The sequence below is a fragment of the Corvus hawaiiensis genome, chromosome 14, assembly GCF_020740725.1.
Source record: "Corvus hawaiiensis isolate bCorHaw1 chromosome 14, bCorHaw1.pri.cur, whole genome shotgun sequence".
Classification (NCBI taxonomy): Eukaryota; Metazoa; Chordata; class Aves; order Passeriformes; family Corvidae; genus Corvus; species Corvus hawaiiensis.
In genome coordinates, this window is record NC_063226.1 from 13,037,227 (window position 1) to 13,050,699 (window position 13,473).

At 40.9% G+C, this 13,473-nt stretch overlaps 1 protein-coding gene across 7 annotated transcripts in view; it reads right to left on the bottom strand.

The window, feature by feature from the left end:
- Positions 1–13,473, bottom strand: part of TENM1 (teneurin transmembrane protein 1) — an 834,650-nt gene that overhangs the window by 21,845 nt on the left and 799,332 nt on the right. For all 7 annotated transcript variants that reach the window (XM_048318357.1, XM_048318358.1, XM_048318362.1 and 4 more), the window contains 3 exons: positions 8,779–9,145; positions 6,488–6,998; positions 1,220–1,392 (listed from right to left, as the gene is read on the bottom strand). In XM_048318357.1, coding sequence (XP_048174314.1) covers positions 1,220–1,392; positions 6,488–6,998; positions 8,779–9,145 — 1,051 coding nt within the window. The remainder of the gene's footprint in view (positions 1–1,219; positions 1,393–6,487; positions 6,999–8,778; positions 9,146–13,473) is intronic.

A 13,473-nucleotide genomic window follows, 5' to 3' on the forward strand; every position in this document is an offset into this window, starting at 1 on the left:
AAGTAAAGATAATTGGATGTAAGGATACCACAGCTGACTGGCTGTTCACAGGGTGCTTTGTGCTAGTTTCTCAGAGATATGCAAACATGTAAATTATATGAATTTATATGACACATATAATAATTAGAGCTGTTCATTTCTGGCACTGCCCATTGACAAGCATTTTTCTGAGACAGACTTTGATAATATACTAACTTTGAAGAGTTTCAGATTTAAGGACAGACAGATCAGGCAGCAGACAATGCAGAGAGCAGATGGAGTCACTTGGACAAAGCCTAACAGGTGACACAACAATGTAATTATTTCTGTGTATGCAGTGCTGTCTCTACCACATAATAGTAAAGCAGTATGAGTGGGTATCTTGTGAGGTGAGCTCTTCCTAGTTTTTTCTTATAGATCAAAACTTGAGAGAAAGAAAAGTTCTGTGATGTGCTCAGTTACAAAGCTTTTCTATAGCAGACCTGGAAAGAAATCAGAGAACTATTTCCCAGCACCTACTCTCTCAAAGCCTGAGCAATCCATTGACAACAAAAAAACCCAACAAAGACAAAAGACTCCAGATGGATTAAACTATGTAAACCCAGAACTCTGGTGATGAATCTGCAAAATCTGGAGGAGGACACTCCATTCTGGAGGACACATCCCATCTGGAGAGGCACTTCCATTAGGCAGAAAGCAATTTTTTTTTAAAAGATATATGATATTATCAGGGAAACACTGTGGTGTCTACAGGAGTTGAGTCAAAATCTAATCCCTGAGGCAGCCACTAGCAGAGGTGGATCATGTTTCCCCTTGCCTACAAATGCTGTCACCAGGACATAGAAAGAATCCACAGGATTGGCCAAACAAGGCATTTCAGTGCCAAAATGTCAGTGGAACCTGCCATTCTTCTAGGAAGTATTTCTTATAATAACAAAGCTCAGTGTATTACAGGCTAGTCCAAGTCCTCCAAATACTGAAGTAGAAAGTAGCACGGAGACATCAGAGATTTCAATAACTAGATTTTATCCATGGGATTCTTCTGGGAGAAGAAGAATTCACTTTTGGCTTAATTCTACCTGGTAGCTCAGGAGAATTGTAGCTGTTTGTGCTGAAGCAAGGAAAAAACAAATGAACTAATTCTGATGCCTTTTTTTTTGGCTAAGGGCTAAGAATACAGTAATGTCTAGGATTCAAAACGCAATGATTAGGGAAGAAATAACAGAAATGCTTTTATTACCTTGTTTTAAAGTATAAATTGTAGAGGTAGCTGAGAAGTTTGTGGCTGTGATCACATTCTCCCTGTTTGAAGTATCAAGTTCCACTCGTGTCAGTTTTTCAACATCGCTGTGGAAGCTGCTGACTTCCCCTGTCGGGAAGGTTGCATTGGTCAGGTGGCCATCAGAGTCATACCTGCAAACATGATGTTAAAGAGCCATGAAAATACACCACTACTGTCATGTAGATACTCCTAAAAGCAGAAAAAAGAGTGAAAAAAGTAGGAAGCATTGTCAACACTGTGCAGTAAGTAAAAAGGTAAGAATTGGTCCATTTAGTCATTCAAAACTCATTCAGTACCTAATCTGAACATCTACTTGGAGTCTTTTTCATTGGTGCTGGATCAAATACAACTGGGAATACTATGAGATGCTACCTACGTCACTCAGCCTCTGCCAGAGGTTTCTGTGCTGCTCACGGCTGGTTGGGGTTTCCCCCAGTGGGCTGCGATGCAGGAACAAGGCCACTGGAGGTCACTCGGTGTTCAGGCATCCAACTCGCCCCTAAAACAGCATTTTTGTACCCATAAGATTAAATAAAACCAATTCTTACCTTCTGCAACACTTAAAAGCTGCCTTTTGTCACAGATGTGTGAAGTACATAATATGAGTGGTGAATGTAAAAAGGGGACCGAAAGCGTAACAATAGTGATAAAATTAGATTGAAATCTGCAGGAATTAAGTTGCCTACATGGGTTTTACTATTGTGTTTTGTTTCCCACGGGCCTACTTAAATCAGCAGGAACTTCTCACCTAGAATCTAGAGCACCACATTTCAGTTCACCTAAACTTCATCAGTGCTAAAGAAATTCTTGTAGTTCAAGGTACTTGATTGCGAATCAGGCCATGTTACCAAAAAGTCAATAACTAATTCCAGAGCTCTGGAACAGGTTTCTAACAGGTCTTTTCAGTTCTACCAACATATTTCTCCTTTCTGATGGTTCACACGGAAACCAGCACAGAACATTGCTTGGTGCTTGATACCGTTTCATAATAATGCCTCATATCTTAAAAATCTTACTGATGCTGACATATTTTTATTCACCTAAGACAACTCACTGATACTGCAGAGTATTTGCATGAGAAAAACCAACTCATTTTCATAAAACAGAAACTCATTTGTGCAGGTAGGACAGCATAACTAAGTTTTCATTGTCTCCTCTCATAGAGCAAACATGTCCTCAGCAGGTGTTACCAGCTGGCAGAACTGCACTGCCTCCAAAGGAGCTCTTCCAATTCACATCAGCAGAGATTTCTGGCTATGTCCTTCCCTTTAAGGTATTGGCATCATTTCTTTAGGATCTTTATTCGCCCTTAATTAGTCAGACAAAACCTATATGTCACAAGAAGTATTGGCGAAAAAAAATCAGGATTTTTTTTCTTCCCTCCAATATAAAAAAAGAAAAATAGAGCAGCTGTTCTTTTCCAATTAAACTAATGACCTAATGAACTAATTGAACTAATGACCATCTTGTGTTTTTTTGACAAGTAAGTTGAAATTAATCAAACCTTAAATTCAAAATAATCTCTCTCCTTTTCACCTCTCACTGCCCTTATATACATTGTGTGACTTATTTACATTCTCTCCTTATGCTGGTTCTGTGCAAGTTGACTGGGTGCCACAGGCAGCGATTAAAATTGACTCAGATCACTACTTTTCATCATTAGAAAACTCCATGAACATCAGGCAGTTATATTTCATTTACTGCTTGATCAAACAGATATGACAGCTTGGTAGGTTATTTGGATTTGCTACTATACCACAGAAAAATCCCCCCAAACTGCATTTTTAAGGTGCAAATACAGCTGGTTTATTGCAATGTACTTGTGCTCAAGACACAGGATCCATCTTCACTAAGGATCCAGTTTTGCTGCTGATAGTGCTGCTGCTGAGATACAAAACTCCCTGTGTAGCTGAAAATGGGATAAACTGTTCCTGGCTGGCTGGCCAGATAGGTGCTGACTCGTAATGAGACCTGAGCACATGCCAGAGGCCTCTCACTTGTGTAGATGGTCCCACTGACTTCAAGGAGGACATGCAGAAGAGTGTCTCAGTATTGATTCCACAGCATGATCATCTAAAGGGTTTTTTTTTCTTCCAGATTGCTCCACGAAACCTAGCCCTCTGAGGACAGGTTCTGTCACCTTCCACATGATGAATAGCAGCACACTGGGACTCAGCTTCTGCAGAGCAATACCCTACCCATACTAATAGGGGTGGAATCATGACATATTTCTTAATGTTAATTTGGGGCTCAGTTATGCCACTGTTAATCATGTCAGTGACCATTTAATCATGCAAATAATTGCATTGATTTCAGTACTCACATGAGGAAGTGCTCACCAGTATTTGAAATGCACACATGGGGATATTGCTTCACAATCCATTTGCATTTCTATGTGTAGCACAGTTAAGAGTTATATCATTTCAAAGGGAAAGCAGTCTAATTAATTTTTTCAGAGAGAGTTGTTTCTTGCAGGTGTTTTCTTGTCCTTGATTTAATAGAGGCCCAGTGCTTCCCCTCCCCTTTTACAGCTTTAATGACACAATATTAAAAGAAATCTAGATGACTTAAAATTGTACATTAGCTATAATTGTATGCAAGAGCTCTTTCAGCACTTCAATTCTATCAGATTAGAGTAGATGGATGACAAGTACTTTTGTAGGTGGTTTTCTACCTCTTAATAATTTCCCTCTGTGAGTGAATCTGACATATAGGTAGATGTTCTGAACAGGTCATTATCTTTGCTCATATTCCCAAGTATGTGTGATATGTGTTGTTAAACAAACTCATCCCTATTTCAGCTTGACAGTGCCATGGGTTGAACTATTGGATGTGAATGCACATCTAGCTTAAGCACAGAAGATGATTTAAAGCAATTTGAAAGTTGTTCTTAGTTCCAATGCTACATTCACACAGTGCTCACAAGCAATTAATATATATAACTAAACCCTTCAAAATTCTAATTTTCAAAGGGAAACTGGCTGTCAGTACAAAATGTGACCCCCCTGGAAACCAGTATCTGGGTAAAAGATAACTAAGGCCATCACAGCCCATGACCTATTCATGGCAGCAGGTGAGCAGCATCTCCTGAAAGCACAACTACTCAGCACAGAGGTGATTACAGCCCACTGCCCCTCTGACTGGAGCAGATGAGGTGACATTCTGTGTTTCAGTCATTGAGGAATTCGTAATGTATCATGAAAATGACTTAAGATATTGGACTGAACATAAATATTAATGACATGACTTAATTTAATTTACATTGTTTAATTTTGTTGTTGTTTTTGTAATGCTAAAGTTGTAATTCTGTTAATTTTCCCTGACTGACGTAGGCTGGCAGGAGTGTGTGGTCGTGCAAAGCCTGGACAACTTGAAGCACTGGTGAGGACAGTGTTACCCAGACTGTAGTTAAAGCTGGGAAAGTATGCAAAACTGTTTAATTTAGCAGAATTTCTTTGTGTTAATCATATACATCATACCAATCCTCCCAAGGCACAGGTATTTCTTCATGAAGAAATCTATACTACATACAACGGGGGGCACTTGCAAGCAGGTAAAGCCCTTTACAAGATCTTTCAACACTTGAGCCATACTTTAAAAAGAGGAACAAGCAATAGTTGTGTGAAGTGGTTTATGCTCAATGTCAGTGGGACAGAGTAAGAATGCCAGGACTGAAAGGCACATGACTAAAAATAATCTGCTCTCCCATGCTCTAACAATCAAGGTCCTGCAACAAAGCCTGGTGTTCAGCATTCTAATAGAGATGACCTGGAGCTACTGTAAAGGGTCTTTGAAAGTGTCATTGGTCTGTGGCCTGGACTGATACCATCATCAAGTGGGGATATAAATGGGTAATTCTCAGCACTGAAATTATTAAAAGGAAGCATTAATACATTTACAGTCAGTTCTGTTTATAAAAGGCGACTCTGATCAGTGTTTGAACAGCACCAGGGTAACAGCGAGCTTTGTGTTGTTGCAAGAGAGTTTAAATTTCCACCAATAGATGTTTGATAATGATAACTGAACCAGGAAGGTCCTGTAAGCGTTTGTTTTCCCATGTATTGTAAAAAAAAGCCCTCTCTAATGGCTTATACTTATGCCCACTCTATTAATTTAGTCTTTGGCAGAGTAACAGAGAACAGGATGAAGAAACATCCTGTTGAATAAAAAAATCCCACATACTAGGCAGCAGTTTTCTCTGCTTTTATCCTACTTTCATTTGAAGAAATTATAATTCTAAAAACCTGTAATGACAGTGACTCAACTACTTCTCCAGGTGATTCAGGCAGTAACTCACTTCTTATCAAAGCGTTTTTTGTTCCTATCTCACCTGGATGGTTTTCATTTTAGTTTTTGATCATCAACTCCTATGCTCCACAGAAAACAGGCACAATTATCCTCCTTAAAGACTCCAAATTAGGACTGCAATGTTAACACGATTTCCATCCAGCACTTGTTGCATCCTCAAACAGGGATTATGACAATTAATTATAAATAATGAGAAATCCTGATACATCACACCTCTTTAAAAATCAAAAATGAACTTTCTTGGGTTGTTCCTTCTCTGGGAGCAGATTGGGATGTTCTGACCCCATCTTTTAAGTGTCTTGTCTCGCTTTTTAGAAGTACTCTCAATGGTCTTGTTTATAATGCCTTTCTTACTCCCCTTATATACAGCCTTTTGCTATTACATATCCTTTTGCTACTATTACATATCCTATTGCTACTACCTTCTTCCCCTGCTGATAGAGACAAGCTCACTCTTGTCTTTGAATATTCCTTCCACTGAGATTCTCAATTTCCTCTGCAACACTCCCTTCTCTGATGAGTATGCTAATTTTCCCCTTTATGCCTTCCTCAGGAATTTTGCAAATTCCTGATTCATATCACAACTTGCCTGTACCACTTAAGTTACAAAAAAAAAATCTCATATTTTCATTTAGAGAAACAGATTCACAATAAGAAAGTGCAAATGAAGTATAATTTCAGGTAATTTCTGCTTTACTTAACAGGCACTGTGCACAGACCTTTTACATATGACAGATTTAGGCACCTAAGAAATGGTAGTGCTTCATTTTACAAGTTTGTGCAACAGCACTGCTTGTCCTGTCTCACACAGTGTTAGTAGCAGGGTGTCTTTTTAAATGACTAGAACTGTCTAAAAAAGATTTAGTGTTCATTTAAAATAGGGTTCCTTACACCAGGCAATTAATGTTGTGGACTTACTCATACACAGTTGTCCATCCGTTTTCATCGCTCTTGGTTGCTAAAAGCCCTGTGTTTCCAGGATATGTCATCAGGGCCAGGTTGTAGCCTTGGGCATACACCCTTTTCAGAACCCCATTGCTGCTTATGGTGAGCCAGTAGACCTGGCCCCCCGGCACCACGACCCACAGGGGCAGCCCGCTCGTGTCCCTGCGGATGTGAACCGAGTTCCCGTTGCTGCTGGTGATGGTGCCAACATCCCCCTCCCCGCTGTAGGAGAAGTTGTAGATGTAGTCCCTGGTGATGAGGTTGAGCGTGTGCAGGTGGGTGCCGTTGATGGTGAACTGGTAGAGCTCCTGGTCGGCGGGCGAGGCGATCTCGTACAGGTTGGTGTCGCTGAGGTGAGCCTTGTTCCGGCTCACGGCGCGGATCCGCACGTTGCCCAGGTCTGCCACGTACAGCGTGTCATCGGGAGACACTGCTAGGGAAGAAGGTGCTTTCAGCTTTGCATCTTTGGCATATCCACCATCACCTGGAGGAGAAATGGTAATTTTAGCAATCTCTAATGTCCTTGTTTAAGCTGATCCCCTAAGCCTGACACACTGCTTCTCCTCAGTATCATTTACAGGTCAATAAAGCAATATCCTCTTCCAACTAATTAAATCCCTATTATCTTAGGTTGGTGCAATTCTAAATTAGTCTCAGTGAAGACAAACAGGAATATAAATTATCTAATTCACAGTATTTTTGCTGAGTCCCAAACCCTGCTGTTCAGGAAAGCCCTAATGCAAAGCTGTGAAAGAAAAGACCGTGATACCTGAAGTTTCATTCCCTACTTACTGTCTGTTGGCATGTAGTTAAAGTAGAATTTTGTTGTAAATAAAACAAAAAGAAAATAAAACCCAGGAATTCAGCTAAAATGACACTGAAGGAAGATTAGTTTATACTTATTAAAAACTCAACACTACAGGAAAACAAAATAAGAACAGTAGCCAAAAAGTGCCTTGAGAAACAATCTCTTTCAATATCTCTTGACAATTTACTTGGTTTGTGTCATTTAAGGTTTCAGGAGGATTTTTGGATTATCATGGGCTGTATGTGTCTATCAAAATGAGTTTACATGAGCAGGATTTTCTGTAACTAGCAAGAAAGCAGATTAAACCTCACTCTTAGGGAAAACCACATTACTGTGTGTATTGCTGTCCTCCTCCTGACTGAGACATGAAATTGCTGGAGTGTTTGATCATACATACCTTCCTTGGAAATGGAAAAATTAGTGGATCTTTCTGTCAAGCTGATCTTGCCTTTCACCAGACCAGGATGGCACAATCATTAGATTTGCCACAGTTTTTTCATTTTTCAGCACTGAGAGTAGTTTTCCTTAATAGGAACCCTGTCCATGATTCTGTTCTCAGTGGTCTCCTGCAGCCACCACTAGAACTGGCAGCACTTGGCAATGCACAGGAGGCTTTGATTATCATTATAATGCTGGGTCAGCAACCCACCTTCTCTGGAAGACCATTTGCATTTTTTCCTCTCTGTTCTTGACATACTTAATGTTTTCTTGTCAGTAATTAACCTTTTACTTGAAATGAGAGGCTTAAGAATTATGATGACATTATTATGGAGCTGAACATGGCGGTTCTTAGAGATGACAAGATAGCAACATATTGCATGCCTCTGTATGGGAACGCTGCCCTTTGTCCCATTATGTTTTAATGAAATAAAGTAGCCACACTTTGTTTTGGCGCATGCAGGGGAGAGAGGCTGTGCTGCTGAGAATGTCCAGCAATGCACTGCAGGCCTGGCACTGGTTGCTCCAGTTTAAAACACACAAAGAAGAAGAAATTCTGCACAGTATAGGTCTGCACCATTTTCCTGGTGGTGCAGTGTGACACAAGTGATGAGAAGGCATAAGCTGGTGTTTTGCACTTGATATGAAACCCTTTGGTACTCTTCTTGCTGAGAAGGGCTGCCTGATCTAGTAGTACTTAGGTATAATTTGGTACCATCTTCAACAGGGGCAAATGCAGCTGCCACAGCAAGACAGACTTGGAACTAATTCTGAAGAGTGTGTAATCTCTGGATCAAAAGAGAAAAGCTAGGACCATCCTGAATTTCCTCCAGTGGCAACGGAAGACTCATACGTCTGAAGTCAATGGATTAAATTCACAAAGATCTGCTGGTAAGGTTTTGGGCTTCCCAAGGAAACTGAACCATTGCTTGTCTCTCCTTCCCCTTGTCACTTTGCTGATCTGCAGCTGTGTCAGAGGATCTCAACAGACAACAGAAAATAACAAGCATCTCCTTACCTGAAAAACAATCACAATTAGGATCAATCTTGCAGTCACAATCTGATGGGGCTCCAGCAATGATAGAGATTTCGCCATTGGTTGTGACCTGCTGGATACGGTTGATTTTCCTTTCATCTGTCTCTGCGATGTAGAGGATTCCACTGTGGGACACGGCGATGGCCCTGGCTGACTCCAGTGTGGAATGGATGGCCACCTTGCTCACCAGGAAGTGGTCGATGCCGGGCACCTGGCAGTGAATGGGGCGCCCCGCAATAATCCGCACACGCCTGTTCTCGGAGATCTGCAGGACAATGTTGTTGTCCAGGACATACAGTGAATTGTCCAGAGGGTTCACTGTGAGGTCTGTTGGCCACTCTAACCGCACCTGGAAAAACCATTAAGGGGAAGGCAGGGAAAAAAAGGGAAAAAGACTCATTAGGGCAGTGTGGCAGTTTTATTAAACCATCTCTGATCACATCATCAAGACACCTGGCAGATTCTCTCAGCACTGCTTCTCTAGTACCTTTAATTAGGTTTGGAACAAGTTTCAACAAGCATACTCTTTTCTGAGGTCCCACTCCAGTGTGGAACAAAATTTGATTTGAAAAGTAATTTAGCACCCTCTGAGAGGTATTTGCACAAGTCCATTAAAGCGGGAACTTTATTATACCTATGCAGTCATGCAAATAAAACACACACTTCATGTCATGCAACATCAGCCAGAAAATTTTCTACGTCTACATGTTATTGTTTCAAGGTTGCAGTCAATGCTGGCAGAGTGGAAAACAGTGAGAGGTTGTCAATGTCGTAACACTTTAATTGCCTGTTAGCACAAAAGGAAAATGACATAGTAGAAAAGTAGGACACATTTCCACTATTTATTTACTAAGCAAGAAATGTTAATAAGACCTATATGCCACAAGAAATATAAGCTTGTTAATGCTTTTTAACAAAATAATACACCAATATATCATACTTTGTATGATACAGTAGCCAAGCCTAATTATTTATAATGATTTTGCTTTGTGAATTCATTATTTCAGTCATGGATTAAGTAAATTTGTCATACTTAAGGGTAGCTCTTTGCCTTTCTCCATGCAGGTAAGAGTGTCAACCAAACAAAATTTCAAACCAAGCTGGAGGAAATAGACAAAAAATTACCTCACTCATCTGATACCTGTTGCACTGTGATCTGGAGGAATTAAACATGCTTCAAATTAAAACTGGGGCTGCCTGTCAACCTGAAAGTCAACCAGTACACAGGCTGCTGATTGCAGCATGTGCTGGCCAGAGCTTCAAACTCCTTTTGCTGAGAAAGCTCCATGGGCAGCGCAGGATTGCTGAACTGGGTAACAACAGAGCAGGCTGGTCCCTCTCCCCAGCTCACGGCCAGTGGAGGATTTGGACTCCAGCTTGTCTCTGGAAAAGTCAGAAAACAACTGAGCCCCTGAGATTGCAAGAGATCACATTTTTGTCTGTCTCAGGATGCTTTACTTGTTATCCTTCATTAAGAGATGGCTGCTTTTACCTGAGTGGAATTTTTCTGGTGTAAATATTTCAATCGTCAGAAGACAATAATTACCAGCCTATATAAGATTTTATATGCTTTACACGTCACAGAAGCTTTTACTATTTCACTTACTGATTTTGATGCTGGTTTTGCTCATTTTTCCACTGTGCTAATTAAAAGCACTATGAATGTAGAGACTGCTGATGCTAACACAATGCTCAGCACTGAGAAATACCATATGGTGAAGTGTGTGGCCATCGCTAGCCACCTGCTTGCCTGGGGTCAGCTCGGGAACCAGGCTCGAGGCCAAGTCTCTCCCTTTCTCAAGCAGCAGTATTTCCTGAATAATCTCATTTCCAGAAGTACTTTGCTGGTTTGGTAACTGATGTTTTAATAATGTGAGGGCACTGTGGCTGCTGTGTCTCATCCTGCATGGTTACCACACAATTACGAAGGCTCACGGAGCAATCCAATTCCTCCTTGTGCCCAGTCCATTTGACCAGACAGCATCATAACTGGCATTAAGACTAATGCTGCTGGGCTCAAGATTTCTTCTGAACCAGGTGGTCGAGTCTTTCCAAATGATGATAAATGTGGTGAAACAGTTGGAAACACATTCCTCCCATAACAGTGCTGATTTCTGTGCACCTGTGACTGCCTGAGTTCCACCCACTGCTCTGAAGCTGGTTTGCACACCACTGTTAGCTCTTGGTTCAGCTGAGAGTTCACTGGGACACCAAATAAAACTCTTAAGTTAACAGAAAAATCTCTACAAGACTTTCTCCAGGAAACTTGGAAAAAAAACATATTTGCAATGCACCTTTTAATGCAGAATAATTGATTGTTCTACCAAAGTAGATGGATTAGTTTTAATGGCAAACAGACACCTTCAACTTTAACGGTCTCCACAGATGGCATTGATGTAAAAATAATCTTTGATTAACTGTAACTAGACTATTCACAATTAAAAATCTGGGAGAAAGCTATCTACTTTACCATAATGACCTTGCCTAGCACCTGCCATGTCTTGATAGCTGGTTTTCCTTTGCGGACTAGCTGCACTGCCTTTGCCCAGCAAATAATGTGAAATCCTCCCACTGAGAAGGTATGTCTGGTGTCCTACAGATAAACAGGGACTGGTTTGGGCCTAAGCAACTTTTTCTCTGGTTTATTTGAGGCTGATTTGGTTTACTGAGATAGAAGAAACTCTTATGCAGCTGCACATTTCACTTGAAGCAACATGCCTAAAGCTTAACAGCTGTTAACTGCAAGCATATTTGCTTTCGTACTGCTCACATCTGTAAAACTAGCTGCAGTGAGGTAAAAGTAAATAAAATTTTAGTTGGAAACATCCAAACAGTTTTTGTTACTACACCAGAACTGCTGCCCAGCTCTCTGCTCTGCAAAGCTAACTGAATGTTATTCTTACAGCTTCCCCTTCTGTGGTTTAAAGCAGTCATGGATGTATCCATGGTTTAATCTCATCTGAAATATTAAAGGTAGCATACACCTGTCTGGAGATTGCAGCATAAAAACCAGCTGCTGCGCACTGCAAGCTTATGCTGGTGAAATTGGAGGGGAAAAAAGGTAAAATAGTCCAACTAAAATCAAACATACACAATAACACAAATCACTGAGCATTCCTCATCTGAACAAGAATTTCAGAGATTTAGAAAAAATATGCACTGTTCCTGTCAGGATTAGCCTTCATGACATCTTAAACTGGTGTAAGATGGGACTGCTGCTGTCCCAGTCCATCCCTTCTCCCAGCGCAGTCCCCAGCAGCAAGGCCAGTTTATGTGTTCCTATGGAGAGCAGGTTCAGGACAGTTTGCTGGCGAAAAACTAATCACCTAAATCAGCTTAAGCTGAAGTGTAACTGCACCCTCAGGTTCACTGTTACCTTGAAAAGTCACTGGTTGTTTACTTCTCGTTAAAGCAAGCTGCCCTCTGGCAGCTTCTGTGACCAAACCATCAGTTGTGTTCCTTCGAAGGCAATAAACATATTACAGAGAAGCACCTCGATTTTCATCTGATAGCGCTGTACCTACTAAAGTTTTTCCAGACAAAACCTCAGTTAGAGTTAGAATATTAAATCAGTTAATATACCTTTTAATTTGAAGCAGTCCTTCACAAGTCCCTGTAAAAAAAGTCCTTTTCCATATATGTATATGTTTTTTCTAACTCAAAATTGGGCCAATTTCAAGCATCTTTTTTCTTATATTTAATGGGGCTTTTTTTTCTTTTTTTTTTTTGAGCAGTGACCAGAAATGGCATTGCTGATTATCCTATTACAAACAACCAGCCAGGGTTTGTTTACTCTTCACAGACTAAAATTTTCAGGTGACAATTCTGGTTTGGTTCATGGGAGACTGAGTATATGCAATGGAAATCATTGACAAAACAAGTGAACCCTCGAGCAATGAGACTTTTTGCATGTAAGTATTAACATGCCAGCTTTTCTGGGAATTCAGCATTTAACTGTCAACATAAAGACTCCAGCTATATCTAATAATCCATCTCTGGTTTGAGAAGTGCAAAATTAACGCCCACCGGTTTGGCTTTCTAATACATTTTTTCATGTCAAGTGTTCTGGAAAACACGAAGTGCACTAAGGTGGCTTCAGTTAAAAGAATTTTCACTGGGAGATCTCACCAAGGGCTGCAACACAGGCTGCAAGTGAATCGCTGCTCTGGCACCTGGAGCATCTCCTCCTCCTTCTTCATTGACCTGGGTGTCAGCAGAGCTGTTCCTCTCACATATTCTCACTCCTCTCTCTTGAGGAGGTTTTTTTCTCCTTCTTAGACACATTATCCCAGAGGTGTTACCACTGCTGCTGATGCCTTGGCCAGCGTTGGGTCCATCTTGGTGCCAGCTGGCCTTGGATCCACTGGACATGGGGGCTTCTCACAGAAGTCACCCCTGAAGCCCCCCTGCTACTAAAACCTTGCCACACAAACCCACTCCATTTTCCCACAGCAAAGCTTAACAACTAAAATACCATGAGTTTTTTGCCCAGAGGCACTGCTAGGACAGTCCACACTCATATACTTAACCATATGTGCCTGAAGATGTACACACATCCACAGGTTAGTTTGTGCAGAACACTGCTTCACTGTTGGTTTTGACCATATGGGTAAAACTTTCTGCACATTTTGCATGACATTTGATGGCTGTGCCATTTTTGGTACTGTTTTCAACAAA